The sequence below is a fragment of the Aulonocara stuartgranti genome, assembly GCF_965226115.1.
Source record: "Aulonocara stuartgranti genome assembly, chromosome: 17".
Classification (NCBI taxonomy): Eukaryota; Metazoa; Chordata; class Actinopteri; order Cichliformes; family Cichlidae; genus Aulonocara; species Aulonocara stuartgranti.
This window is the reverse complement of record NC_138953.1, coordinates 21,648,418-21,675,143: the sequence shown is the minus strand read 5'-3', so window position 1 is coordinate 21,675,143 and position 26,726 is coordinate 21,648,418. Positions and strand designations below refer to the sequence as shown.

Genomic DNA, 26,726 nt, shown 5'->3' with positions numbered 1-26,726 from the left:
CTTTTGGTGTAACTATTTTTAAATCCCTGTAGAACCTGGACCGTGTAAGCTAGCGCAATAATTTGTTTTGCATATGAAACCGGAGGAGTTGTACTTACATCTTATGCCATCAGCTTGTCCTCGGTCACGGTTTCCTTCCACATAAAGCTTTGCAAAAATTGCATAAAAAGCGCTTGCAGGAACAAAAACATAATATTCCAGAAACAGGCTTCACCGATCCGATCAGCTGTTCGTAACACTTCCCACAGTGAAACAGACGTCAGCCCGAACTATCACATGTCCGCCATTTCCTGGCCGAAACCGGAAGTGACATCATTTTCGCGGAAATGTAGTTTTTTTACTTGTAGGCCTTAAAAGCCTATACTGGTCATGTTTGACTTTTCTGAATAGTTTCTGGGATGCTTAGAACTCAATTGCACTGCTGGAAATAGTTAATTTTGATGCACATGCTGTTTTCTTTGCAAATTTGCATCATAGGATTGTTTTTTCGTTTTTCCTGCAGTATATAAAAATTGGTGTATCTCCAAAATAAAACTATGAAGACACTCAAAATAAATTTCCTGTTGTAAACTATTTTTTGCAACTTTTTTGTATTTAAACTTTTGAGGGATAAACCTCTTAAATTTCTCCAAGTAATATATGTAAAAAAAACAAACAAAAACGATTTTCAATTTTTTTTGTAGTTTATTGCACTTTTTTGCAATTAATGTAGTTACTATGGACTTAATGCATACATATTATTAAAATATGGGCTATAACAGTTGTATAGCAACTTGAAATGCTCCCATAAATGGCACTACAACATGTAAAAAAATAATATAAGCTCTGGCGGACTTGGTTCTATGGTAGGTCTTAAAGGGTTAAATAAATATCATCAAATAATCGAGATCTCAATTTCAGTGAAAATAATCGTGATTATCATTTTTGCCATAATCGAGCAGCCCTAGTTTCAGGTCCTGCACTCAAAGACTGAATGAACCAGCATTGCAGCCACGGGTCACTGTGAGCATCACAGGGAATGTTGAAGCCGCCCACTGCACCTGTAAGGCCGGAGTCGCGGAGACCTGCACCCATGCCACTGCTCTTCTGTTTAATGTAGAAGCAACAGTGTTGATCTGTGGCACAAGGACTGTTACAGATGAACCTGCATACTGGGTTTTGCTGGGTAATGTGACCAAGATACAGTCAGTGGTTGGCCATAACATAGACTTCTCCTCTTCAGCTGCCCAAAAAAGGCTCTTGATCAAAACATAAACAGACCATCCGTATTGAAAGGTAAAAGGAGCTGTCCTCAAAAAAGAAAAATCCCAGCTGCTTTTATAGTTTACAAATGACAAAATGTTTCCATAAAATCATGAGTGTTTACATGATATCACCCACTACTAACATTACTTTATTTACTGTATCTTTTGAAAAAATACCGCTATTTATACAGCAAAAGACTTAAGAATATTTAACAGGAGCAGGTTTCATTTTTCCCTGGTTTTACTACCACACTGTTCACCAAACCTTCACCATCTTATCCAGAAGGGTCACCTCTTCACCCTCACATGGAAGAAGTAATCTGATTGGCATGGTGGTGTGTTTGAAGCAGGTCCCTTGTGTAGCGCTGCAACCCAGTCACGATGTTTCATCCATTTCATTGGCTGGTTTGCTGCAATAATGCCAAATAATTAGCAACTCTATAGATAGAAGGTAGTTCTGCAAAATCACTCAGTAGGATGTTTGTTCTAATTTGCTATGAGCTCAGAGCGCATCGAAAATAAAACTAATAGGCTATAAAGAGTGATATGAACATATTTAGAACTTACCGGAATGAAAATGTCTGGAGCACCAACAGATATTTGGAGATGGAAGAGAACTGGATATCAGCTCGTCTCACAGCTGCTATCCAGGCTAGACGCCTTCGTTTGGTAACATCGATACACGAGCTGCCTCATGTTGCTTCCAGGTTGGGAAAGAATGAAAAGACAAACCCTTTTCAAGCTTATTCTCTTGCCGGTCGTGCGATCGAACATTGCAGCCGACCACACAGCAAGAAGGAACCATGGCTGTTGTGTGTGCCTTCGCTCCTTTTTCGCTTGTGCTTTGTTTAGACCCCCAAAATCCTTTCCACGCCCACCCCCGTGACATCACGCTCCAAAGCCCTATAAAAGCCCATAACAGGCACTCACAGGCTGTATCCAAATTCAGGGTGTAATTCTTAAACACTTAAAGCTGAAATTCTGCATTGCACATCTTAATTAATCAAACCAAATTACTTATGGACCTGTGTACATGTGCACACATAGTCTGATGGGTGAGTGAAGTTGAACTCATACCAAAGTGACACTATACCTCGTGCTGAGCATGATCCAGGATAAGTGATTTATTTGTCTCCATAAATTTGTGTTTGTTGTGGAAAAACTGAATCTAGACGTTTAGAATTCATGGCGCTGCAGTGCAGTTCTCAGTTATGAACACAGAGGGGCAGTGATGTCATTTCTTTCATCAGTGGCTGATCTGTTCAGAGCAAGAACACATCAGCTGGGAGCTCTGTGGGAAGCGCAAGTTTGTGCTTTCCTTTTTTTTTCTTCTTCAAGAATCCCACCAGGTTATCATGTGTTGAGTGTAGGAAAGCATGGTTTTCTTAAATTCCTGATTGCTCTAAATCTAAAAACAGATTATTCACTAATAATTTCTACATCTGTGCAGGTTGTATGAACGTGGCAGAGCCCAGTGTCTATCAGGAGTTTGATGGCAGATGTGCTTCCAGTTAGGGCTGGGCCATATTATACCGTTCACGGTAATACCGGTATAATGTTAGGCAACGATAGGAAAATGAAATATCGCGATAGAATGGGAGTAAAACGCGCATGCGCAGTGCCTTTGTTTTCATACGCACATGGCCGATTGTTGAGTGAAACAGATGAACCAGAATTGGTTTGTAAAAATGGTGCAACTTCAGTGATGTGGAACTGGTTTGGTGTTTGTCCGTCAGATACACGACAAAGCACATTTTTTTGCAGAACATGCAAGCGGCCGTTGTTATTGTCATATTTGTCGGACTAAGATGCTCTTAAATCTGGGAGTAATCTGGGTCCTAAACTCCGTATGCTTCAGGTCAAACAACACTGCAGCATCACTTAGAGTTAAAAACTGTCTAAATTCTTTCATCTTTAATAAAACGATCAGCATTGCTGCTTTACCAGGTGTAACTATAAAATTTAACTTCCAGGCATCCATGAAAACAAAAGTTATTACATTTAACAGAGTTAGAAGTTAGCAGGAAGCTAGCGGAAGTTAGCTCGCTAGTTTCGCTAGTTACCTAAGCATGATATAGCATGTTCTGACTGAGAGATTTCTGAAAAAAATCAAACGTACAGCTCTGCTATCACTTCCAACATAAATGAAGACAGGAAACTAAACAGCAGTGACGTTTGTAGGGTTACTGAAGTTGGGCTAGCTGGTATATAATGATGTGCTACGTGATCGCTAGCGACACAGCTATGTTAGCATAACATAAACAGTGAAGCTGGAGGACGAACACTAACACTTTTCCACTTATAAAAGTTAACGTGAAGGTTCTTCATGGTTAGAGACAAATGCAATCGCATGGCAGGATACTGTAAACGGACCAAACTTCAGTCAGGAGAACAACTGAGATAATCCATCCACAATACGAGGTTAGTCATTAATATACTGCAACAACATGGGAATAGAGCAGCTGCCAGAGAATTCAACATTAATGAATCAATGGTACAGAAGTGGAGGAAGCAAGAAGAATGAGTTTAATAAAGTTTGATTTATCTGACTGCTTTGTTTCGCTTAATGTGCCTTATAATCCCGTGCACCTTATGGTCGGAAAAATACGTACTGCACACTGCAGTTTAATGTTGCAAAGCACCTCTTTTTAACTTCAGTGGATATTATACATGGTTATGCTCAGGATATGTCAGCCCATTTCTACTGGAAATGCCTTTTGGTTAAACTTTCAGCAAGGAATTTGCATTTGCACTGTTACATTTTTATAAAGCTTTAATGTACATAAAAACCAGCTTCTTGTTTAAGTGAAAATAAATGGAAGGTTGTCTTTTTGCGCTAGTAATGTTGTGGAGTTGTATTTTGTCTCGCATCAATTATATCGTCAGTTATATCGTTATCGCAAATTTTCAAATATATATCGTGATAAATATTTTTGGCCATATCGCCCTGCTCTACTTCCAATTCCTGTGAATTGCAAACAGGAGGCTCCTCTGAGTAAAGCTCGCCGTGTCCTCGCTTCAGGCTGTTGGAGGTGTGTGTTTGTCAATTAAACACAGATTTCTGCTGAGAAACACGCAGACAGGCCTTCCTGTGATGCCTGAATAAATGAGGACGAAAGCTGATTAATCCTCTGAAGCTCTTTTGTCTCTCAATATGAATGAACATCATTGCAGCTGTCTCTCACAAATGCTGGTTTATATTCAGAAAACAGAAAAAATATATATATATAGTTGTTCACAAAGCTGCAGATTTCAAAACTTAAGTAGGACTCGTGTGTTTGCAGAGAATGGAAAGAAAATATCCAGCGAGCTTTAGATCTGAGAGTTTGACCTTGTTGAGGTCAGAGCGGCACGACTGCTTCAAGCTAGTCACATCTCTGAATGCACAACGCGTTGAACCTCGAAGCTGACAGACTACAGCAGCACAAGAGCACACCAGGTGTCACTGTTAGCTAACAGGAAACTGAGGCTACAACTCACACAGACTCATATTTGTGATTAAGTAGGACTCAGGATGCTAGAGGGAGTTTTAAGAGCCTTTTTGAGTTTTCAGGTGGAGTTGTGGGCTCTGCAGTTCTGCCTGTGGGTGGAGCCCTCCTGCTTAGGTTGCCCTCATGAATTCTTTCACCACAATGGTTTTGTGTCCCATCCCTCACTAACCTCCTCTGTGCAGTTTCGGCTGACGTAATGTGTTCAAAACCAGCCAATGACTTTTGGACTTGTGTACCTGTAGGGAGAAGGACTTTACCTGTCTGCTCACTCACTTTTCCTGAAACTCGCCACCTAAGCCTTAGTCGCTTACACCTCCAAGTAAGCTTGTTAGATCTGATGATCTGTTGATCTGAAGCTTTTACTGCAAAACTCATGTCCACCTTGGTCTCAAAGTCTGAATGTTAAGAATTGAATGCTTTTCAATACATTTTTAACCCTGTAAAGCCTGAATTATGAAAGACTTCATAGGAAAGTCAACTTTCAAAAATTGTTTATTTAACCTTCTGACAACATCCAAAAAAGAAATGAAATATCAATTTGTATACCAGTTTTAATTTTTTAAATCACTTTTTCTACATGTGGCATTTTTGGTGCAATTGATTGCTGACAGTAGGATCTAGGAATGGCGGACGCCCACGTTATAAACGTCGGTGATGAAGAACACACCACAGTGCACAAAATTCAGCTCACAGCAGCTGCAGGTACATGTGCTTAATACAACAAATCAGACTACAAAACAACAAACTAAAATAAAGGCATCTCTGAGTCAAGTGTAAAAAATGAATGTTAATCGATGGATCGCTGTGGCCGGTCTGTTTTTTGTCTGTCCTACCACACTTGAGAGTGGAAAAGGAAGGCTGAAGTCTCGCAGGTATCTGTCCCACCATGAAATGGGAACGAAGCTCTGGCTTCAAAGATGCCTGGACGATCGTAATAACGACGATCTTTGGTTGGCTCGCCATCCAGTTAACTGGAACTGTGGAATCTCTGTTCTTCAATGGAGGCCTGCTTCGTTTCGTCTGTCGAACTGTTTACCAGATGGAAAAAAACCCTGACCTACAGACAGGTCACATGATCCATATGGTCACAGTTTCTCCATACACTGAGCATGTCATACACAGTCAGTGTAACCTTTATCTCAGTTCAACCAGCTCAGTGAACTTTAACACCATCAACTTGAAGTGCTCACTTACAGTTCAAGATTTCAATCAATGTTTTATTTCTATAGGACATTTAAAAAGGACCGTGTCCATCAAAGTGCTTCACACAAGGTAGCAAAGCAGATTACAACAAAGGCAACAGTTATAGTTACAGTTACATAGCACAACTGCAGACCAGGTGGAAGTCCAAACTAATTTGCTTCAAAAGCTAGATGGAACAGGTGAGTTTTTAAGCGTGATTTAAACGATTGAATGGAATCTGACATGCGGACATGGATAGGAAGATTATTCCAGAGTTTGAGTGCGGCAATTGCAAAAGCTCAGTCCCCTCTAGTCTTTCGTCAGGGCCTTTGTTGCACTAAGAGCAGTTGGTTAGAGGATCTGAGTGCTCTCTTGGGGCTATACACGTCGAGAAGTTCTGTTAGGTAACTGGGCGCCAGGTCATTTAAAATTTTAAAAGTATACAAAAGGATTTTAAAAACGATACAGTATTTAACAGGAAAGTAACAAACAGGTTGGTCTAGTTGCCATAATTAGTGTAACACAGTGGAATGAGTGTTGAACAAAATGTGTATTAGTGATGTCCTCAGCTTGGAAGATCTGAAAGGCACTCCAAGAGGCATTTAACCAATTTTTCATGAAGGATCTGAGGGTGTTAACAGAAGGTCCAAACAACATCTTCTAGGTATGTGAAACACTAAAACACTTTTAAAGTCAAAGATTGTATGCTGATTGTTCGTGTGATGGCACACTATGACAAAATGAAACACAACAACAACTTTCCTTATGTATAAATCTTTTATTGGATATTTGGACTTCCTAGATCTGGATTTTTCTGCCCACTTCTCCACTTCCTAAGAAGAGTCACCGATTTGGGCTTCAGTCCAGTCCAGACCAGTTGTGGTTACTGGTAGTGCTGTTACTGTCCATTTTAATGCTTTTAAACTTGGTCCAGTTCTTCCAAACCAACTGTTTCCAACAACAATGGTACAAGGACAAACAATGGCAGCGCTGATGTACAAAGAAAAGGCTGTTGGTAAAAGCATCAGTACCAGTGGGCGGTTTTTTTTAACAACTAGAAACTCTCAAAACTGTTCACGTGTTCTTCGTAAAACGTAAATTTTTCAAATACACTTTAGTTGTACATCATTTAAAACACAAAACACTAAACCTCAAATAACAGACGAATAAACTGACTTCACATCCCTGTGCATTCCAACATTTTCTGCACCTTTACCCTGAAAGCCACTTCATTAAACCACAAACATCACACATTCACATCAAACTTCTGCACAGACCAGAAGAACTGCAGTTTACTGTGGGTGACAATTAACTCAGGTTGAATGAATATATGTTAACATATGTAGTCTTCATACATGAAACGAAATGTTGGGTGAACCAACCTTTGCCCCTGCACATTTGTGGCAGAGGAAAGTTTAAAAATGTGTTGATAAAGAAAAATTCAACAGTATATTTTTTTCTTCTGCTTTTCCTTTTAAAAATTGCCAGACCTTTGGGAGATGAAGAGCAATATGGTTGCCATAGTTTGATGATTTGTGGCTCAGTCACACTGGAGGACAGAAAATTGAACAGCAACCTTGCAACTAGGAAAAAAAGTGGTGGTTGGCCGATGATTGAATATATTTTTTATTTATTATTTTGCTGTCAGAGACACTCCTCCAAGCAGCCATTTCAAATGCAACGAGATTGCAAGTTCATTGCACACAGTTTAAATAATTTTGGTGGCACTGCGGTCTCTGACCACTCTAGAGTGACCGTAGCATTAAATTTGTGTTGTGTGCAAACTTTAAAAACTCTTATTTATTAGAGCTTTTGTTCCCCCCACTGTGATCTTGCGGTTATTAAACCCGCTATAAACATGAACATCCTTCTAGACACCTTTTCTTTTTGGCTTTTACTTTCTCTTCCAGTCTTTAAGGCACTCGCTGGTGGCAAAAAGAAGGCAGAAACAAGCAAGAGTTGGTGAAAGATAGGAGACAGTGAATCCCGATTATAATGAGGTCTTATCATATAAATGTAAATTGAGCACAGGGTTAGTTCAGAAAAGCCACAAAGCCAAGCCAGCTCTGCTGCGCATCCAGTTGGCTTGTCTTTCATATGGTAGTTTTTTAAGCTGCTGTAAGGTCCCAGAATGGGCAGGAGGCAGAAATTACCTTCTTTCACTGTAGTGACTGAAATGTATTTGTAAAATCAGACTGAGCTCTGACCTCAGTAACACAATGGGAAACAGAGCTCAAACATTTCTAGCTAAAGTGGCTTTTAAAAGCCGGTCAAATTTTGCTTCGTGCGTTCCATTTCTTAACATCTGAACTGAAAAAAACCTTTAAAAGATTAGAAGTTCCCCATTTTACACAAAACTGCAATAACAGTCCGAGAAAATTCCACACACAGCACTTTGAGTGTTTTTGGTACCAAAGTGGTTCAAAGAAATCAAAGTGAAAACAAGCTAAGATGCATTTATATCTGGTGGTCATCTGGTGCCAGATTCTTATCAGAGCTTTGCAGTGTTTCCATCAAGTACCAGAGACACTGCACTGGTTGTATTGCTCCACAGATTAAAGTTGCAGTTTGCGAGGCTTGAAACACAAGAAATAAACATCTCCTGAAAAACGACCACACAACTTACAAACTGCACATTAAATCTTTGATAATAAGTCGAGCTCTCATCTCAAGATCATCGTCTGGGTTCAGGAAGAAAAGAATATTGCTGATGTATCATGATTTTGTGTTGGCAATGAATAATGTGCAGCAAAAGAAAAAATAAGAGTTCATTTAAACTTCTGTGGTGTAACAGCACTTTTTTGATTTACGCAAACATATGAACAAACAGTGAATGGGAATATGCCGTTTTTGTTCCTCTTATTTCACAGCTGACACGTTTCCTCACTGCCCTGCAAACTATTTTTGAAAATACTGAATCTTTTAGGGAGTTGTTAGCATGTATATTCCTGCAATACTGGGATTGTACAACTTTGCAGACTCAAAGTAGAACATGAATGTCAGAGAATATGGAAGATTTAAAATGCTTAAACAAAAAACACTCCTAAGTGTTTAGTTTTTGACTGAAGGTGCTTCGGGCTGCTCCATCATTGCCCAAGCGGTCACCATAGTGGATGGATCCAAGTTTGAGCTGGCACAGATTTTAATATCTGATCACATGTTTATTTTAGCATTAAATTAAATGTTTTTGTTATTGCTAATTATTTTTGAAGACTTTAGATGCAAAAGCCTCTAAGCACCAGAATGCTAGGAAGCTACTATTGTGTAGTTGTCCTTTCAAACCCACACTGAACACATTGTGTTGGTAAAAATCGACACCCCACTTTGGCAGGAAAAGCCCACATGTCCACAGCACCACCAATGAGAAGATGCAAATCAGGTCATGTGATTTTCCAACAGGACATTTCTTAGTTTGTTCAGGCCAACTTCACGCACTTTTACATGCATGTCTCAAATTACTTGACATGCAGGATGTAAGAGTTTGCCCAACAGGTCTATGTGTTTGTAGACTTTGAAAAAGTTTTCGACAGCACTCGTGGGAGTGTCCTGTAGGGTCATGAAGGTTATCAGGTCCATGTAAAACTGAAAAAGTTGTTAATTTTGATTAATTTTTTATACATCATTATTTGACAGGAATTTCATATTTATCTTTATTCTGAACAAAGTGTAGTGTATCTGTGTAGGTTCTCAGTCCTCTTTTATATATTAGTCCAACTCCCATGGTAGTATTCTTTCAGAATACCATGACCTCGACTTCAAGAAGTCCAGTCGCCTTTTTTCCAAACTCTTAAGTGCAAGGTGTAGTTATTGTTTGCTGTGACGGTTTTGACATTTTTATAGACTGTTGACATTTTTTGTTTTACCAGCCTTAGTTGTTCTTTTAGTTGTTTTTACTGTCTTACTGTGTGTGGTGGGGCGTGGTCTGCAGCGCAGCCGCGGGGGGAGGCAGATGCACATGAGCGGCATCCACAATCACGCCTCACCGGTTTAAAACAGATGAACGGCCTGTCGTTGTTGGTGTGTGTTCGACTGGCGGCTGAAAAGATACAGCAACCAGTAATAAAGTATGCTGAAAGGTGTTGAGATGTGTGTCAACACCTTTCATGTGTCGTGCATCGTTTGCATTGTGTTATTCTCTTTTATATGTTATTCCATCATTGTTGTGCGTTTTACTTATTTTAGTTGCATTTTAGTTTGTAAAGCACTTCATGGAGCATGAACTGTTGGAATTGTGCTATATAAATAAACTTGACCTTGATTTAGATTGTTGCATATCACTTTTCTGATCTTAAATTACATATTATGGATTTTTTCCAGCTTCATCTTTAATGATTATTTTAAACGTTTCCTATTTTTTGTCCCAAAACGTGGAAAAAAACGGTACAGTTGATCCAACTTTCATATTTACGAATAAGCCATTGCACTGCACTGATAAAACATTTAAAGCAAAACATATCAGGCAGAGGTTTGTGAACCTGAAGTTTTCAAGTTTAGTTTATATGTTTAAGAGATAACTGATAGTGCTTACATTTATTAAACGTTTTTTTTTTAAAGTGTTTCTTGGGTTTGTATGCTTTTTAAATCTTCCATACGATAAGGATGAAGGTGAAAGACTGTTCAGAGGCACAATCCATGTGCTGCCAGGTCTCATTTAACTGACTCCATGCATTATCCTTTACTTATCCTTTAACTCTGATAACAATATTAATGCATAATCCAAAAAATAGAGGCCATAACAAGCAGATTTATTTCATTTTAACACTTTACCACCTTAAATTTGAAGCTTTTTTCAAAGATCCTGTGATACCCTGTCTTCAGAAAACATGAAAGTAAGCAGACCTTCTCTTGCATGTGGACTTGAACAGAAAAATGGAAAACAAAAGCAGTTATTTTTGCAAGGGGTACGGCAAAAGAAGCGAAACTGTACAGATTATAAAAGCAAAAATCACGCACAAACATAACAATTTTGGCTGTTCACATGATTAGGCTGTTGTGATTCTTTTTGATTTTTTTTTTGTTGTTGCAGTAAATAAAAAAGCCGCTTAGCTAAAAACAAATAAACAAAAACAAATAAAAAAAACCCACTTTTACACACACCCTCACAGACAGTTTGCAAAAGAATAAAACTAAATGGTACCATGTCAGTCCATTAAAAAGAAACATTTCATGTTGGATATGCAAAGCCTCTGCCTAAAGCCTGCACACAAACAAACAAACCTAAACAAACTAAATGAAATTATTCAGCTGTGAGTCACAAGCACAGTATCATCAGCATAGAAACACATACTGCTGCTAACTGTAGAGAAAAAACTACATTTGGCCACGATACAAGGGAAAAAAACCTGCTGCTTTCTGGGTTTATATAACTCCTCGTACCCCGAATTCACTGTCCTTTGTTCCTCCATTGAGACCCCTGATTGGTCAGTGGTGTGTACCGTAGAGTAGAGTTGGACGATATAAGATTTTTTCATATCACGATATGTTTTTTTCATTTCAGGCTATAACGATATCTATCACGATATAAGCCAAATAACTATATTTGTAAGATTTAAATGTGCCGTTGCTCACAAGAAAAATGTGAAATAATCAGCAGCTTGTTTTTATTTAAATATTGGCACTTGTGCTGTACGTAACAAGTCACGTGACGTGACGCTGCGGCTGTGATTGGTTCGGCTCTGCGCTACTTAATTTGGATTGGCTGGGTTTATTTTGGGTTTTTTTTGGTTTTTTTTGTTTTTTTTTTAGAGGACAAGAGCAGCGAGGTCTATCGCGATAGTTTAATTTTTCTATCGAGAAAAAGTTATATCGCGATACATATCGTTATCGTTCTATCGCCCAGCTCTACCGTAGAGGTTTTCCCATTTTATTCAAACTTAATCTTGTATACTTTAGGATGAAATTCACCCCACATCCACAGTTTCCAGACTTCAGAAAGTGGTCAGAAAAGGTGCCCAAAGCAGCTGCACTTCCAAAAAAGAGCAGAGTACCAAAAAGGACATATTTGGGAATGCCTCATTTTCATGCTCATTCTTCAAAAAAATCCCAAAATCTGAAGCCTTCATTTCTTGTGCGGCACGTTTTTCCTTCAGTCCTTACATGATGAAATTAAAATTTGTGGCACACTGAAGCCAAATACAGAAACAACAAGGTCCGAGGAGTACACCAACGTACATCCCAGGTACAATTAAAAAAATAACTCTGATTTCACACAACTTTCATCTGTAATCACATCGCGCCATTTCACATCTCTCCTCGCAATCTTTTTTGAGATGCCAAGCAGAAGTACGCCATGTAGGTGTAGTAGATATCAACACTTTAGTTTCCACCACTCCGGGTGTACGTTAACACTTTCCTCACCCCTCCAGACGTCCCATAACTCCTCCCCCTTTAGTCCTTCCTTTGGATCCACCGACCAATCCCCTCACCCCTGCCAAATACTTCAGTCATTACATGATTAAACATTCAGTGGAGTCCGTGAGCTCGCCATCCTTTGAGTCCTTGTGTTGAAAACAAAATCCTGTATTTTAGCATCCATAAGCTCCTCCCCCCGAACCCTCCTCGAGGTCTGGCGTCAAAGGTCGGTGACCTTATTCTCTAGGGCGGCAGCGACCTGTTGAAGGCGAAGGGTGAGCTGTTTGTTCTGGGCTGCTGGGTCCTCGTCCAGCGACTGGATTATCTGAAAGAAAAAAAAATTAAAACTGAAGCATATTTACGTCAATATGTGTAAAAGGTTTTATAGTTAATACAAAAAAATCCTCTGAGTAACTATAACCAGACGGAAAATCTTTCTTGTGCCGCCATCTAGTGGCTGTTTTATCCCAGCATTAAAAAAAAAAAATGCAACGCTATATTAGAGGCAGATATATTAGATTTACTGGTTTATGCCTAAACTTAAAATTGAAAGCACTCTGTGGTACTCTCTTCGAACAGAAATCGAACAGAAAAAACAATATTTGGCAAATATGAGAGAAAAATCTGTTGCTTTTTAGGCTTATTAAACTTAATGCATCTTGATCACTCACTGAAGTTTTTACCAACACTGGAAAAGTTTGTTATGAAAATAGTCGATATCAGTCCAGTGAAATAATAATCTGGATTTCTGTACAACTTATTTTAAGCTTAAATAACAATGATAACAGCTCTCGTCCCCCTTGTAGCTCATGGATTCAGCACACACAACAGCACAAAGGTAGATAAATTGAAGACAGCAGCTCTCACCACATCGTAGTACTTGCTGGCAAACTGGTACAGTTGATTTAAGGCCACCTGGGTGTTCAGCTTGTCTGTGTGTTGCTACAAAGGAGAGAGTATGAGCACAGTTCAGACAGGTGCTGCATCTACTTTCAAGTCTTAAGAAACATTTTTGAAGCTTTGCACACTTTTGATACTCAGAGGTTAATTAAAATAAAAATAAATGGATCCAAGTCTTAACTGGATGGAGCTGCTCAGGATTCAACCAATGTTGAATGTGTAGTTTAGCAAATAGTTAAAATTGACTTGCTGCATTTTATATTCCATACTGATGCTCTACACCGAAAGCCACTTCATTAGGTACACCTGTTCAACTGCTCATTAAGGCAAGTCTCTAAATCAGCCAATCACATGGGAGTATCTCAGAGCCTGTAGGCATGTGGATGTGGTCAAGATGAACTGCTGAAGTTCAAGCTGATTATCAGAATGAGGAAGGTGATTGAAGTGACTTTGAACATAGCCAGAAGAGTCTGAATATTTCAGAAATTAATGATCTGATAAGACTTTGTCACACAATCATCTCTAGAGTTCACAGAAAAATAGTCAGAAAAAGAGAAAATGTCCAGGAAGCGGCAGTTCTCTGCCCGTTGAGGTCAGAGGAGAATCACCAGAAGCCTTCCAGCTGATAGGAAGACAACAGTGACTCAAACAACCACTCGTTACAACCACAGTGTGCAGAAAAGCATCTCTTAACATGTTAATCCTTAAAGCAGATGGGCTACAGCAGCAGAAGACTACACCGGGTGGTGCCGCTCCTCTTGGTAAAGAACAGGAAGCTGAAGCAGCCGACAAATCTGCAGCGGCTGTGCGATGCCATTGTGTCAATGTAGACGAGTATCTCTGAGGACAGTTTGCAGCACCTTGTCGAATCTGTGCCACAACGAATTAATGCAGATTGAAGGCAAATAGAAGATTCAACCCAGGACTGTCAAGGTATACTGTATAATCTTGTATAATCTTCACCTGTTAGTTACTATAAGTAGTAACTACTTGCACATGCACTGCAGAGGGATGAAACATGCAACAAAGCACAAACAGAGGTGGGTTCATACCCTGGACACCTCAGCGAGGTGCGTGTTCATGTCCTGGTCACTGACTGGAACCATCTGCCTGATGCCCCTGTAGTAACTGTGGAAAGAGAAACAGTCAAAACAAACTATCAGGTGGTTTCTGTGAGTTCAATCACGCAGTGGATCATCAGACGGCTGTCCTGATTAACCATTGAGGGTAATTGAACCCCGTAAAACATCACCTTCAGGATGTTTTACGGGGTTTTTCAAACAGCCTCCAAGCTCAGCAGCCGTGATTTCACCAAATATTAGAAAATCCAAAAGGACTGAAGCAAACATCTGTCAAACCACACCGACAAGAGCCATCAGTACAAAAGAAATGGTTAGTGATGCATGAAAAGACATTTGAGAGCTCACATTTTTACATTCAAACACACTGCCATTTTTTTAAATTTCACTCTGCTGTTCAGCCAAAACACCATTTCATATACACACACGTTTCCTCTCTGAGGATATTTAGAAGTTTAAACTCACTCGTCGACCATCTTCTTGTACGTGGAAATCTCTTTTGCATAGAGTAGCTTGTTGCTGGGAGACTCCTGCAGCCAGAGAGAGAAAATAGATGAGCATGTTTGTATGAACACGACAAAAAAAAAAAAAAGGTGGTAAATCTGCCTCCTCGTCATCAAAAAGTGTGAAAATGTAGCTTTCAGTTCAAGAAAAATACTCAAATAACAGAAGATTTCCCTCTACCTCTCAAAACGTTCCTGTCACAATGTCAGTGTGCACAGAAAGCAGGTTTTTGTAAATACCAACCAAAAACTACACTGCACTTAAAATGCCACCTCTGGCTGTAAACACAGAAGTCCCGCCCACCCGCAGTTCAAATCTTATGTTAACGAGGGGCAGCCAATCAGAAGAAAGCTAGTTAAAAAGGAAAGTGGCTTTAAAAGTCTAAACAGTCTTTACTGTGATTACAAGACAGAGAGCTGACTTTCACTTCAGCGTCCTCTCTGTTGTTGATTTGACAACCATAAATTGCCTGAAAGAATCTCTGGTTGCTTCAGCAATCACAGAAATCCACCGAGCATAACCAAATATCTACTTTAATACATTTTAAATGACGGCAAAAAGTGGACATCATCTGACTCTCTGGGGCTCTGAGGTTCTTCTCTTGTGTCCAAAACAGAAATTTACTGAGCTGATAAATAAATGGATCGCATATTTGGTTTAAAATAGCAGGAAATTGCTGAAATCAGAGAAATTGCAGCGGGTAGTTGTGGTTGTAATTGAAAAATGGCCCAGATCGCTTCTCTCTCAGAGACATTCACAGGGTTACAAACATGGCGCTCTTTGAACGGACTGATTCTCACTCTGCTCAGCTTGTGCTCCGTCTTGGTGCAGGCGTCCATGAAGGTCTGTGCGATGACGTGCAGCGAAGCATCCACCACCTCCGTCACGTGGACGTCGAAGATGAAGTGAGGGTTCCTCAGGATGTTCACCCAGAACCGCATAGGCAGGCTGAGGACACACAAAGACATCTGCTGCTTAAAGTCACGACTCTGGAATATTTTTCTTATTTGTTGTTGACCTGTTCGTGGCAATCATATTTCATTTCGGTTGTTTTGGATGTCAGTACTGTAATTTTGTTCGTCTTTAGTTTTGGATGTCTATTGCCATTTTGTGTCTCTTTTTAAGAATTTTGTGGTCAGTTTATTTGTCTTTAAGTTGGTTTTGACCTGTTCGTAGATGATACAAGTCTTATTTGGGTATTTTTGTGTCTCTTTGTGGTCCTTTGGTCCTCTGTTTTCTTGAGTCCTTCTGGATGTGTTTGTGGTTAGTATGTGTTTTACTTTGGTTATTTTGGATTTCATGAAGGTAATTTTACTTTACATTGTTTTGGATCTCTGGAACCAATTCATGTTTCATTTAATACGTTAGTTTCTCTCTGTGTTTATCTTCAAACTTTTGTGTTTAATTTTAGTCATTTTGCATCTTTTTGTGGCCGTTCTTTATCTTTAAAGTGAGCATTTGGTTCCATTTTTGTGGTTTTTGCCACATTAGTATTTTTCTTCTTTTCGAGACCAACTTGCATCTCATTTTTGTTGGGTCATGGTTCTTTGCAGCTCTTTCCGGATCACTTTGTAAGTCCATTCAGCAATAGTTGGCCAAAAAACAAGAATTCTGTTTTTGTGATAAACCAAAAAATAAAATTTGCCAGAGTACGAGCTGAAAATGTGAAGCGATGGATCCGAAAGCTCGGCAGGTGGAGCAATGCTTACTAGGGATGGGTATCGTTTAGGTTTTATCTGATACCAGTACCAAACCGGTACTTTTGAAATGGTGCCGGTGCTTAAACGGTGCTCGAACCGGTGCTCGAACCAGTGCTTAAAGAATGGAGAACACACACTTTGTCCAAAAACTTCTCATGTTTAGCTGTTTTCCACTTTTTCTTTGGTCATTTCAGCCTTTTTGGCCAGGGTGAAGGGAGTATCTGCCATCAAACAAGAAGACAGCCGCATGTAGCTATGGTGATGTTTGCTAGTTCACCTTACATGCATTAATGTAATAACGTGGTCAGCTTACTCAATGTAAACTACACATGAACAGCAATAAGCTACTCACGCAGAGAAGAACGGCTGCTGCTGCCATCATCATCTGTCATCATTTCTGCTACACTGGCAGGGCTAGGGGCCAAGACTGTACTCTTTGGGTTCTTGGGGGATGTTGCTAACTCCGGGTCCGATAACAGGCACCACACCCGCAGTAGATGTGCCCGGTGTGAGGTCTCGCAGCAAGCTATCAAATACGGCACATTTCTCGGCTTTTAAAAAAACGCTATGCGTCGCCAGGTGTTGCACAGTATCAGCTTAAAGCACTTGTTGCAGGCTGCTGAGTTTGCATCTTTTGCTGTGAAGTACAGCCAGACTTTGACTTCACTTTGGGAAATTTTAATCTGTAGCTCTGCTCTAAAAGAACGTACGTGCCTGGGCCCGCCTACTACGCTTGCAAAGGTAAAATGATTGGCTAGAATTCAAAGTGTATGACATCTCAGGGGGAAAAAAAGCACCGAAATGTGCGCTGCTTTTCTCCTTTCATCCCCCCACCCTCACTGCCTCCCCAGACCATAACCCCCATCAATAATTCACCAGAACTGATAAATATTTCATTTACCAACTTGTTCAGATGTGTGTGTATGTGTGCCTCTGATGATTGACAGGCTTAGCTCAAGGCCAGTTTGAAAAAAAGGGAAAAAAAGGGAAAAAAAAAAAAAAGCAATCTCCCCATCTCTCTCAGTTTCTCTATCCTTCTCCGTTGTCTCTGCTCCGTCATCGTTTATCTGCCCTGATAATAGCCTGTCAATTAAATCAGGCTTTTATGTGGTCCACGGCCCGGTTTAGAAGTGACGAGGACATAATTACTCCCTCCTTTGACTGATGAAGTATCTCACACACAGACACACACACACACAGAGCAGTGAAGCAACATAATTATTTCTCTTAGCTGGTTTTCTTTGCAGGTTGTATCTCACGCCGGGATTCTCAGCAGCTTTGAAGATGAGCTGAATCAGCTCATCTTCTGAGGCCTTTACTGACAGCATGATCCACATGAAGCCGTTAGAACAGTTTCAGGCCCACAGATCACTCATTCAGACGTTTCTTGTCGCCAGCATTTAAATCTCACAGTACATGATATCATCCTAGACCCAAAACAGCGGTGTCAGACTCAAAATCTGATCAAGTGGGCCAAGTTGACAAACAAACAAACACCTCTCTAAATGTTAACCTTTCTTATGTTACCGTCAAATGAGGGAAAACAGAGGTCGGAGACTGCAGCAAGACCTAATGATGGTCCCTCTGTGCATTGAAGTCGGGAACCAGGTCTGCGACCTCTAAGTTATCGTCTTCAAAGCATCAAAATGGCAATAAACGCAAATACCGATGCAATAACACTGCTCGGCAACCTTATATAGAAATAACACCAGAATACAATCAGCTGGCAACCAGTTGAGTCGAGTTCCCTTTTGCACAGAGCTGTTTCACAGATGAATTTTAGGTTACCTGGATAGCATACTTGGTGTTTTTGGTGAGTCTTTGTACCTGTTGGTCTTCCAGATGTGCAGCGTCTCCTCGTCTACATTGTCGTGTCTCTGCGCCTGCTCGTCCAAGAAATCGAAGAAGTATTTGACGGCCGGAGGGACGACGGAACTCGAGCACAGCACGCTGCGGAAGAAATTATCCACAAACTGCTGCAAAGTGCCCTGTAACACAAAGACACACAATGTTTTAAATGTATCTATTTAATATAGAAAAAAGGACCCTTCAGATTAAAAACATCTAAAAATTTAAATAAGAGTGTCCTGACAGTGCAATCAACAGAATTGCATCTGCTAATAACAAATACAAGCAGAAAAAACCCACAAATTAAGAAATATGAGAACTTCGTCATGTCTGCGAGTTTCAGCAGCAGAAACTCGCAGACATGACGGAAACATCTGCAGTGAAACTGCACAGCTGTACCTTAACAGACAGAAGCCTCGTCAGGTAGATCTCTGTGATTGCTTTGGTCATCGCTTTGTCCTTCATGCTGCCTCGCTTCGACTTCACCTCGTCAATTTCATCTGGCTGTCTCACCAGGTGGAAAGTGTTATCGTCCTCCAGCAGGGCATTTTCTGCAGGTGAGACAGGACTGCATGAAGTTGATGTGTTTTTTTCACTCATGTGCATTTAAAAGTTGCAGAAAAAGTGTGTGTGTGTGTGTGTGTGTGTGTGTGTGTGTGTGTGTGTGTGTGTGTGTGTGTGTGTGCGTGTGCGTGTGTGTGTGGACGTACTCTCTTCATGGCTGTCTTGGTGCTGGTGGAAAGACTGTGTGTGCAAAACTCTGGACAGCACCAACGTGGCGTTGTCTCGAACCTGTAAGACAGGAAATCGGTTAGAAATTGAGGGAAGTGATGATTTTCTGTCTCACTGCAGCGTTCTCAATAAACAAATTTTCCTTAAATGTCAGAAGGGAGAGTGGACTGGACTGGCGTTTTAATTCCTGCTGGTCTTCGTGCAGCACGAGTCTCGAGAGGCTCGCCATTTCTCTACGCTTCCACTTGTTGGTGATTTTGGTGCAGAAGTAAAGAGCTCAGCTCAACACAGAGAAACAGACATGATTAAAAACACCCAGAGAGCGCAGAGGGAACACCGACTTGCTCAGGACCCCAACATTCCTATGGAAGAGGTGAGGGTGTACTTAGTTTTTCACATGACTTTAGTTTACATGTGAAAAAGAAAATCAATAACTGCACTGGTGCTGAACGGCACTAATCTACATTAAAATTGCTGTGCAAAAACATTTTGACCAAAATAAAAACAGACAAGTCCAAGAAGGAAACAACAAAGGTAAATAAAATAGATACATTTAGGATAGATGAGGAAAAGTTAATTGATTGCATGTTCTCTCCTTCCACAGTCCACATGTGCATTAAAGTAACTGGTGATTCTACACTGTGCTGAACGTGAGTGTGAATGGTTGTGTTTCTCTGAGTTAGCCCTGGCGACCTATCCACGATGTAACCTGACTCTCACCCAGTGAAAGCTGAGTTGGGCTCCAGCCCCACCGGATAAGCGCTTAAGAAACAGATGGATAAAACACGATAAAAGGTTAACGTCTGAACTGATTTAGGAGAAGATCCTTTTTCTGTGAGTCTCGTCTGCAGGCGTCCTGCATTGGATGGGCAGTAACACACTAATAATATTATTCATCTAATAATATAAAAAAATGTTTTTTTAAATGATGCCACATTAACACTTTTACCCAGGATTACCAAAGCATTCATGACCTCTGAGGAATGTTAATTGATTGGCTGAGGATCTAAATCTCTTTTATGCCCGTTTTGATAGGGAGAACACCGACCCTGTCCTGTCCCCTCTCCCCTCAACCGATCCTGCTCCAGTCCTGAGCACTCATGAGCTGAGGCGTGTGTTCCGGAGCATTAACACCAGGAAAGCGGCCGGGCCAGATGGAGTGCTGGGCCGGGTGCTAAAAGACTGTGCTGCGGACCTGGCGGACGTCTTCACCTCTATATATAACACCTCGTTGTCCTGTTCACTGGTACCATCCTGTTTCAAAGCAGCAACCATCGTTCCCATCCCAAAACAGTCAAATGTCACATGTCTGAACGATTTCAGACCTGTGGCACTCACCCCCATTCCCGCCAAATGCCTGGAGAGACTGGTCATTAAACACATCAGAGCTGCTTTTCCACCATCCCTGGACTCGCACCAGTTTGCATACAGGGAGAACCGGTCAACCGAGGATGCGATCGCCACAGTGCTGCACACATTACTGAAGCACTTGGAACACAGGAACACCTATGCACGGCTCCTCTTTGTAGACTACAGCTCGGCTTTTAATACCATCCGGCCATACAAACTCCGTCCCAAACTCCACCAACTGGGACTTAACTCCTCTCTGTGCAACTGGATTGTGGACTTCCTCACTAACCGTAGACAGAGTGTCAGAGTGGGTAAGAACACCTCTTCCACCCTTGTGGTCAACACCGGTGCCCCTCAGGGGTGTGTTCTGAGCCCTCTGCTATACACTCTCTTCACCCATGACTGTATTTCCTCCTGCGCGTCCAATCTCATTGTTAAGTTTGCAGATGACACTACAGTGCTCGGACTTATATCCAACAATGATGAGACAAACTATAGGACAGAGGTGCAACAACTAGAGTCATGGTGCCACGACAATAACTTGGTCTTAAACACCAAAAAGACCAAGGAGATCATTGTAGATTTCCGGAAGAGGGGTCATAACAACCATCTGCCTCTCTTCATTGGCAGTGAGGCGGTGGAGAGGGTGAGTAGTTTTAAATTCTTGGGGGTAACTGTGACCGAGGACCTGTCCTGGGGCAACCATATCACCTCAGTTGCACGGAAGGCCCAACAGCGCCTCTACTACCTGAGGAGACTGCGGAGCGCACACATTCCCAGATCTCTGATGTTGAACTTCTACAACTGTGCCATCAGCAGCGTTCTGACGTATGGATTTCTAGTGTGGTTCCCCAGCTGCACCAAGGCCGATCAGCAAGCACTCCAGCGGGTGGTGAAAGAAGCTGGCAGAATTATTGGAACAAGTCTGCCAGAGATCAGTAATATCTTCCCCACTCGCTGTCTGAGGAGGGTGCACAGTATCCTGCGGGACCAACATCACCCTGCGCGCCACCTTTTCCATCTGCTGCCCTCAGGGAGAAGGTACAGGTCTATACAGGCCAGAACATCCAGACTGGCCAACAGCCTGTATCCACAGGCTGTGAGGCTCCTGAACTCTCTGCCCCCCTCTCACGGACAATAACCATATCCAACTTCTTAATAGCAATGAACTGGTCTGCATTGGTGCATCATATCTTTATTCTCTTCCCCCTCCTGCCCCCCCCCCTCTTTCTTAAATAGATAACTATCATATCTGATATCATATCTCACAGTACAATAATATTGAATGGGTTGCATTGTTGTATTTTGTCATGTTTCTCAGGTCTTTGTCTGAATTTCTACGAACATTATTGCTAAGGATTGTCTTATTGCATTGGAGTCACACTGGGTTAAATATGTACACTTGGGTTTTAAGGGGTATTTATTATTTTCTTCTTTTTTGGGGTTGTATGGAAGCCCCAAACGCAATTTCATTGTTCTTGACAATGACAATAAATAAATACTATACTATACTATACTATACTCAGTGCATGTGATGAGTGTAAATCTTCATCTTGATGAGTAAAGACTTCAGTTCAGGGATTTCTGGGACAGTTTTCTCTTATTTGACGGCCTCATGAGACAAACAGGTAATTCTTGAGTGATGTTGGACTTTTTAAACCGCTCCACTGCATGTAGGACAGTTTCAGTCCACGGAGATGCATTTAACCTTGTTTGTACAGGATCACAGCAGCAGCGGTGGGAGGTGTGGCATCGCTGTGCTTGCTTGCAATTGACCTCATCTTTAACAAACAGCAGTTTAACCATCAGGAAATGACAGGAAGTGTTTGGTAATAAGACACTCAGCAGGATGAAGGAAAAGGGGAAACGACACAGGGCAGAAATAGGCATGTGCAGCAGGTGGAACTCACGTTGTAATGAGCCAGTGTGTTGAGTCTCTTCCAGCGTCCTTCCTTCTGGGATGTGAGGTCGAGGTCAGAAAGGATCTGACCCGTGGAGCCGGGACGCCACTCTGCAGGGACAAGCAGAAGGAAATTAACATGTAATTTAGCACAAAAGTGATGGTGTGCCAACCTGATCCATGTGTGTGAATCATTGTAGGTACAGTGGGATATGTTCCTACCATCACTCCTCTCAACACTTATTGTGTTCAATAGGTTGCCCAGTATTGGATATTTCTGATACGGGATGGGATAGGTCCAAAGTACCTGGGCTTAAATCTACACCTTGCGGATGATTCAGATGGTTTCTTACACACAGCTAAGAAAAAGGAAGTTATGCCCATAAAAATCTTGATTGGATGATCCATCAGTCAGACTGATCGACAAACCAAAGTGACCACAGGGCAGCCTGGCCGTGATAGATTCCCATGTTAGCAACATAAGACTAAATACTCCACAGAGAAAGAGGCAGACTGATGCCAGTTTATCTTGTTACCTTGGAAATGGTCACTTTGAAAATGGCTTTGGTCTCACAATCAGTTGTCGTCTTCAAAGCAACGTTGGCGCACCAAGATGGCGATAAAGTGGTATCAAGACTGAGGCAGCCTGCTAACAGTCTGCTATGGGTTTGTGAATGAATGCACTCAAATCGGCAATTACATGCAGTTCATTTGTGATAATAGAGTTATTTATTGTGATAAACAATCGTGGCTCAAGAGTTGGGAGTTCGCCTTGTAATCGGAAGGTTGCCGGTTCGAGCCCCGGCTTGGACAGTCTCGGTCGTTGTGTCCTTGGGCAAGACACTTCACCCGTTGCCTACTGGTGGTGGTCAGAGGGCCCGGTGGCGCCAGTGTCCGGCAGCCTCGCCTCTGTCAGTGCGCCCCAGGGTGGCTGTGGCTACAATGTAGCTGCCATCACCAGTGTGTGAATGTGTGCGTGAATGGGTGGATGACTGGATATGTAAAGCGCTTTGGGGTCCTTAAGGACTAGTAAAGCGCTATATAAATACAGGCCATTTATTTTTACCATAAACTGGCACTTTTAACTAAAACGTTCAGAGTCAAATTATTCTACAAATAGTCACGGTGACGAAGAATGGCCATCCAACTACAAAATGACACAGGCAACCAGTCCAGTTCCCTTTTGCAAAGAGACGTGTCCCAGACGAGTTGTGCTCATAGACCGATTCAGATAGTTTGCAACATGTCGGCAACCTGGATGGGTGAGGGTGAGGCACACTTAACCGCCAATCACCAGAATTACTTGTAATCGCTCGCTAACAGCAAAAAATTAAAAAAACAGCAACAAAAACACCCAAAACTTTAATCAACAGAAAGTAGAAGGCCCAAACACTAATGTACTAAGAACTAATGAAATCAAAGACCCGCTGAGTCGGTACAATCTTAATTCAGACATTTTTGTAAACATATTCAGGTTGCCTGTCAGCAGCAAACAAGCAATAAACAACAGAGTCCACAACCGACCCAGTTGGCTCCCAAATGACCTTTTGAAAAGCCCACAGCGTCATCAATTACCTGACAGCAAAACAATCAATAAAAGCAGAATGCAGCGCCCATCAGGCCGACCCAATCTAGCACCAGCTTAGGAACAAGTCAGCGATAGTTAACATGTGGTTAGGCGACTTTTGCCATCTTTGAAAAGTTTGTGGATGAAAAACTCTGGCAGGTACTCACATTCAGAAAAGCACTTAGCAGGAGATCAAATGATTATCATCAGTCTGTCATCACACCTCTATAGCAGCAGCAACCTACTAAAGTCCGGGGAGAAGAAAATGGATTCTGTTTTGAATCTTGTGAGATTCCAGCTGTTTGCCGGATAAAAACTCTGCTGCAGTGGATGGAAATGCAGCCGTAGAAAGGACACATGCTGCTGAATATTACATCTTAAAACTTCCTGTTTGAAGTGGTGAATTATTCCTGTACTTTCATACCCAGCAATAACTGTTTGAAAGTTTACACGGCACACACTAGAATGGCTGTTATATGTGATTCAGCTGCAGTGGGAATTCTCTGTGGGATTAATTAAATTCTCTGTCTCAGGATGCTACGGGGTATTTAAGGTCAACCCTGAAATCCAGCTAACCCTTATTCACAGCACGTCTCACTTCCCTTATAGAAGCCTTGTAGTCTTTTAGTGGCCTGACAGACCTGTTTAAACATCACTGCAGCTTCATGCTTAATCTTTACAATCAAGTTAAAACATCTGGGTGTGTGGTATCTGGAGGGAGGGACTATTAAAGGGAAAGAAACACTTTTTTCCAAAACCTACATCTGTGTGAGGCTAATCTGATGTAGAGGATGACCTGTTTTCTCCTTGCAGTACTTAAACTGTCAGTGAAATGCAAACGTGAATCATTAACTGGCGATGAGTCGTTCACATTCTTTACAGAATTCTTTTATTTCTGCCACATTAGAGGGTTTTCCAGCATGAACGGCCTGCTGGACTAACATAGATTAGACCCTTTAAATTTTATTTATTTTTTAACCATTCAGAGATGCTCTTGCTGGTATGTTTCAGATCATAGCTCAGCAGGCCACAAACTGATGGCCAGAGATTCTCCTTCAGGATTTTCTGGTAGAGAGCAGGATTCATGTTTCCATCAACTACGGCAAGTCGTCCTGAAGCAGTGAAGAAGCCCCAGACCATCACACTACCACCACCATGTTTAGCTGCTGGTATGATGTTCTTTTTATGAAATGCTGTATTAGGTTTAATCCAACTCAAATTTCATAAAGAAAGTTCAGCTTTTGTCTCGCCAATCCACAAAGTTTTTCCCCCCAAACTTTTGGGGATCATCCAGATGTTTTTTGGTAAATATGAGACGAGCCTTTCTGTTCTTTTTGGTCAGCAGTGCTTTTCTCCTTGAACTCTCCCATTGTTGCCATTTTGCACAGTTTCTTTCTTATTGTTGAATCCTGAACTCTGACCTTAACTGAGAGGCCTGCAGTTCTTTAGATGTTGTTCTGGGTTCATTTGTGACTTCTTGGATGAGTCATGGATGAGCTCTTGGAGTAATTTTGGTCAGCCAGTCACTCCCGGGACTTTTCTTCATTTGTGGATAATGGTGCCGTGGATAGACTTTCCCATCAGTTTCTTAACATTGTGGCATGATCATGTCACTTTTTGTTATGTTTTAGTCTACTTCACCTTGTAAAACAGGTTCTAAGTTTAGTGATTACTGGATTCACTCATAGTAATCTGATCTGTAGACTGACAGCTGTTCGAGGTGTGCAGCTCAGGAAAGGACACACGTGAGGAAAACAGGACTTATTTAGGTGACATTATAGTTTTAAGGTCTATCTAAAGGTCAAAAAAGCTAAATATTCTTTATATACTCCACCACCACAAATATTGTTGTAACCCGGGAGTTTAAGATGCTGAACGCTGGGTGTAATAATCAATAATTTGTATTTTTCCTAGCTGCTTAATGATTGTTTTTGTTTCTTACCCAGTGCAACGCTCTCCACCTTTGGTCTCTGAGAATACGGCAGATTTCTGTACACCTGATCGATGATCTTCTCTTTCACCTGCAGAGCACAAAATTACAAATTCACCTGCCATAATGTCAACTCAAAACACAGACAATGATATCTCATTCACATTTATTAGCTGCAGAATATCGACAGACAGAAGTTTTGCAACTACCTCAAACTATTCTAGACATTCGATCAGTTTTAAGGACAAAGTGCAGGGTGGCAGGGAAAGATACGGCAAAGCTTCTCTTCGTTTTTAAACTCAGCCAGAGATCAAACAGTCCTGACGACAACGACCAAAAAAAAATTTAACTCTGAAAATAGAAGAAGATTCTCACCTGGGAGATTGTGTCACAGTTCAACACCTTCACCGGAGTCACATCTGGTCCCTCCCCATGCACCAACACCTGCAAAGTCTGACAGCACAAACACACCGGGAAGATGCAAGAAGGTAAAAGTGGAGCCACAGTGAAGGCTTGTTTTCATTATGCAACCAACGACCCAAAGCATGACTCATTCTGGAGCTGGGGGTCCGCTCTGATGGACAACTGACACACCTCCCTCTCCCTGGCTGCTGCTGCTATCAAACCGGTGAGATACATAATCTCTCCAACTTAACGTGTGTGTGAAGGAAGACTGCACACTGCGGTGCTTTTGTTCATACTGACCAGCACAGAGTACTCGACGTCATCTCCCAGCAGTCCCGTGTCGTTCAGCGTGTATTTGGCCTTCTTCATCTTGGCATCCACGGGACCCTTCTCAATCTGGTGCTTCAAGGCCTTGAACAGTTTGTACAGAGGCTCTCCTGCCGTGTCCTGAAACAGAGACATCAACGTCTTAAAAAAAAGAGTTAAGGTCTCATAAAAATCTAGTATCGTTCTTTTATAAATAAGCCATAACTCTCATCTGCG

General features: G+C 41.4%; 1 protein-coding gene across 2 annotated transcripts in view; it reads right to left on the bottom strand.

Annotated features, from left to right (window-relative positions):
* Window positions 1-6,675: 6,675 nt before the first annotated feature.
* The window catches only part of plxnb2a.1 (plexin b2a, tandem duplicate 1), a 239,462-nt gene continuing 219,411 nt past the window's right edge, over window positions 6,676-26,726 (bottom strand). For both annotated transcript variants that reach the window (XM_082509940.1, XM_082509941.1), the window contains exons 32-43: window positions 26,484-26,630; window positions 26,154-26,231; window positions 25,791-25,869; window positions 22,292-22,392; window positions 19,010-19,091; window positions 18,699-18,850; window positions 18,279-18,439; window positions 15,552-15,699; window positions 14,713-14,777; window positions 14,221-14,296; window positions 13,136-13,210; window positions 6,676-12,593 (exon numbers count right to left, since the gene is read on the bottom strand). In XM_082509940.1, the coding sequence (XP_082366066.1) occupies window positions 12,489-12,593; window positions 13,136-13,210; window positions 14,221-14,296; window positions 14,713-14,777; window positions 15,552-15,699; window positions 18,279-18,439; window positions 18,699-18,850; window positions 19,010-19,091; window positions 22,292-22,392; window positions 25,791-25,869; window positions 26,154-26,231; window positions 26,484-26,630 (1,269 nt within the window). In that variant the 3' untranslated portion in view covers window positions 6,676-12,488. The remainder of the gene's footprint in view (window positions 12,594-13,135; window positions 13,211-14,220; window positions 14,297-14,712; window positions 14,778-15,551; window positions 15,700-18,278; window positions 18,440-18,698; window positions 18,851-19,009; window positions 19,092-22,291; window positions 22,393-25,790; window positions 25,870-26,153; window positions 26,232-26,483; window positions 26,631-26,726) is intronic.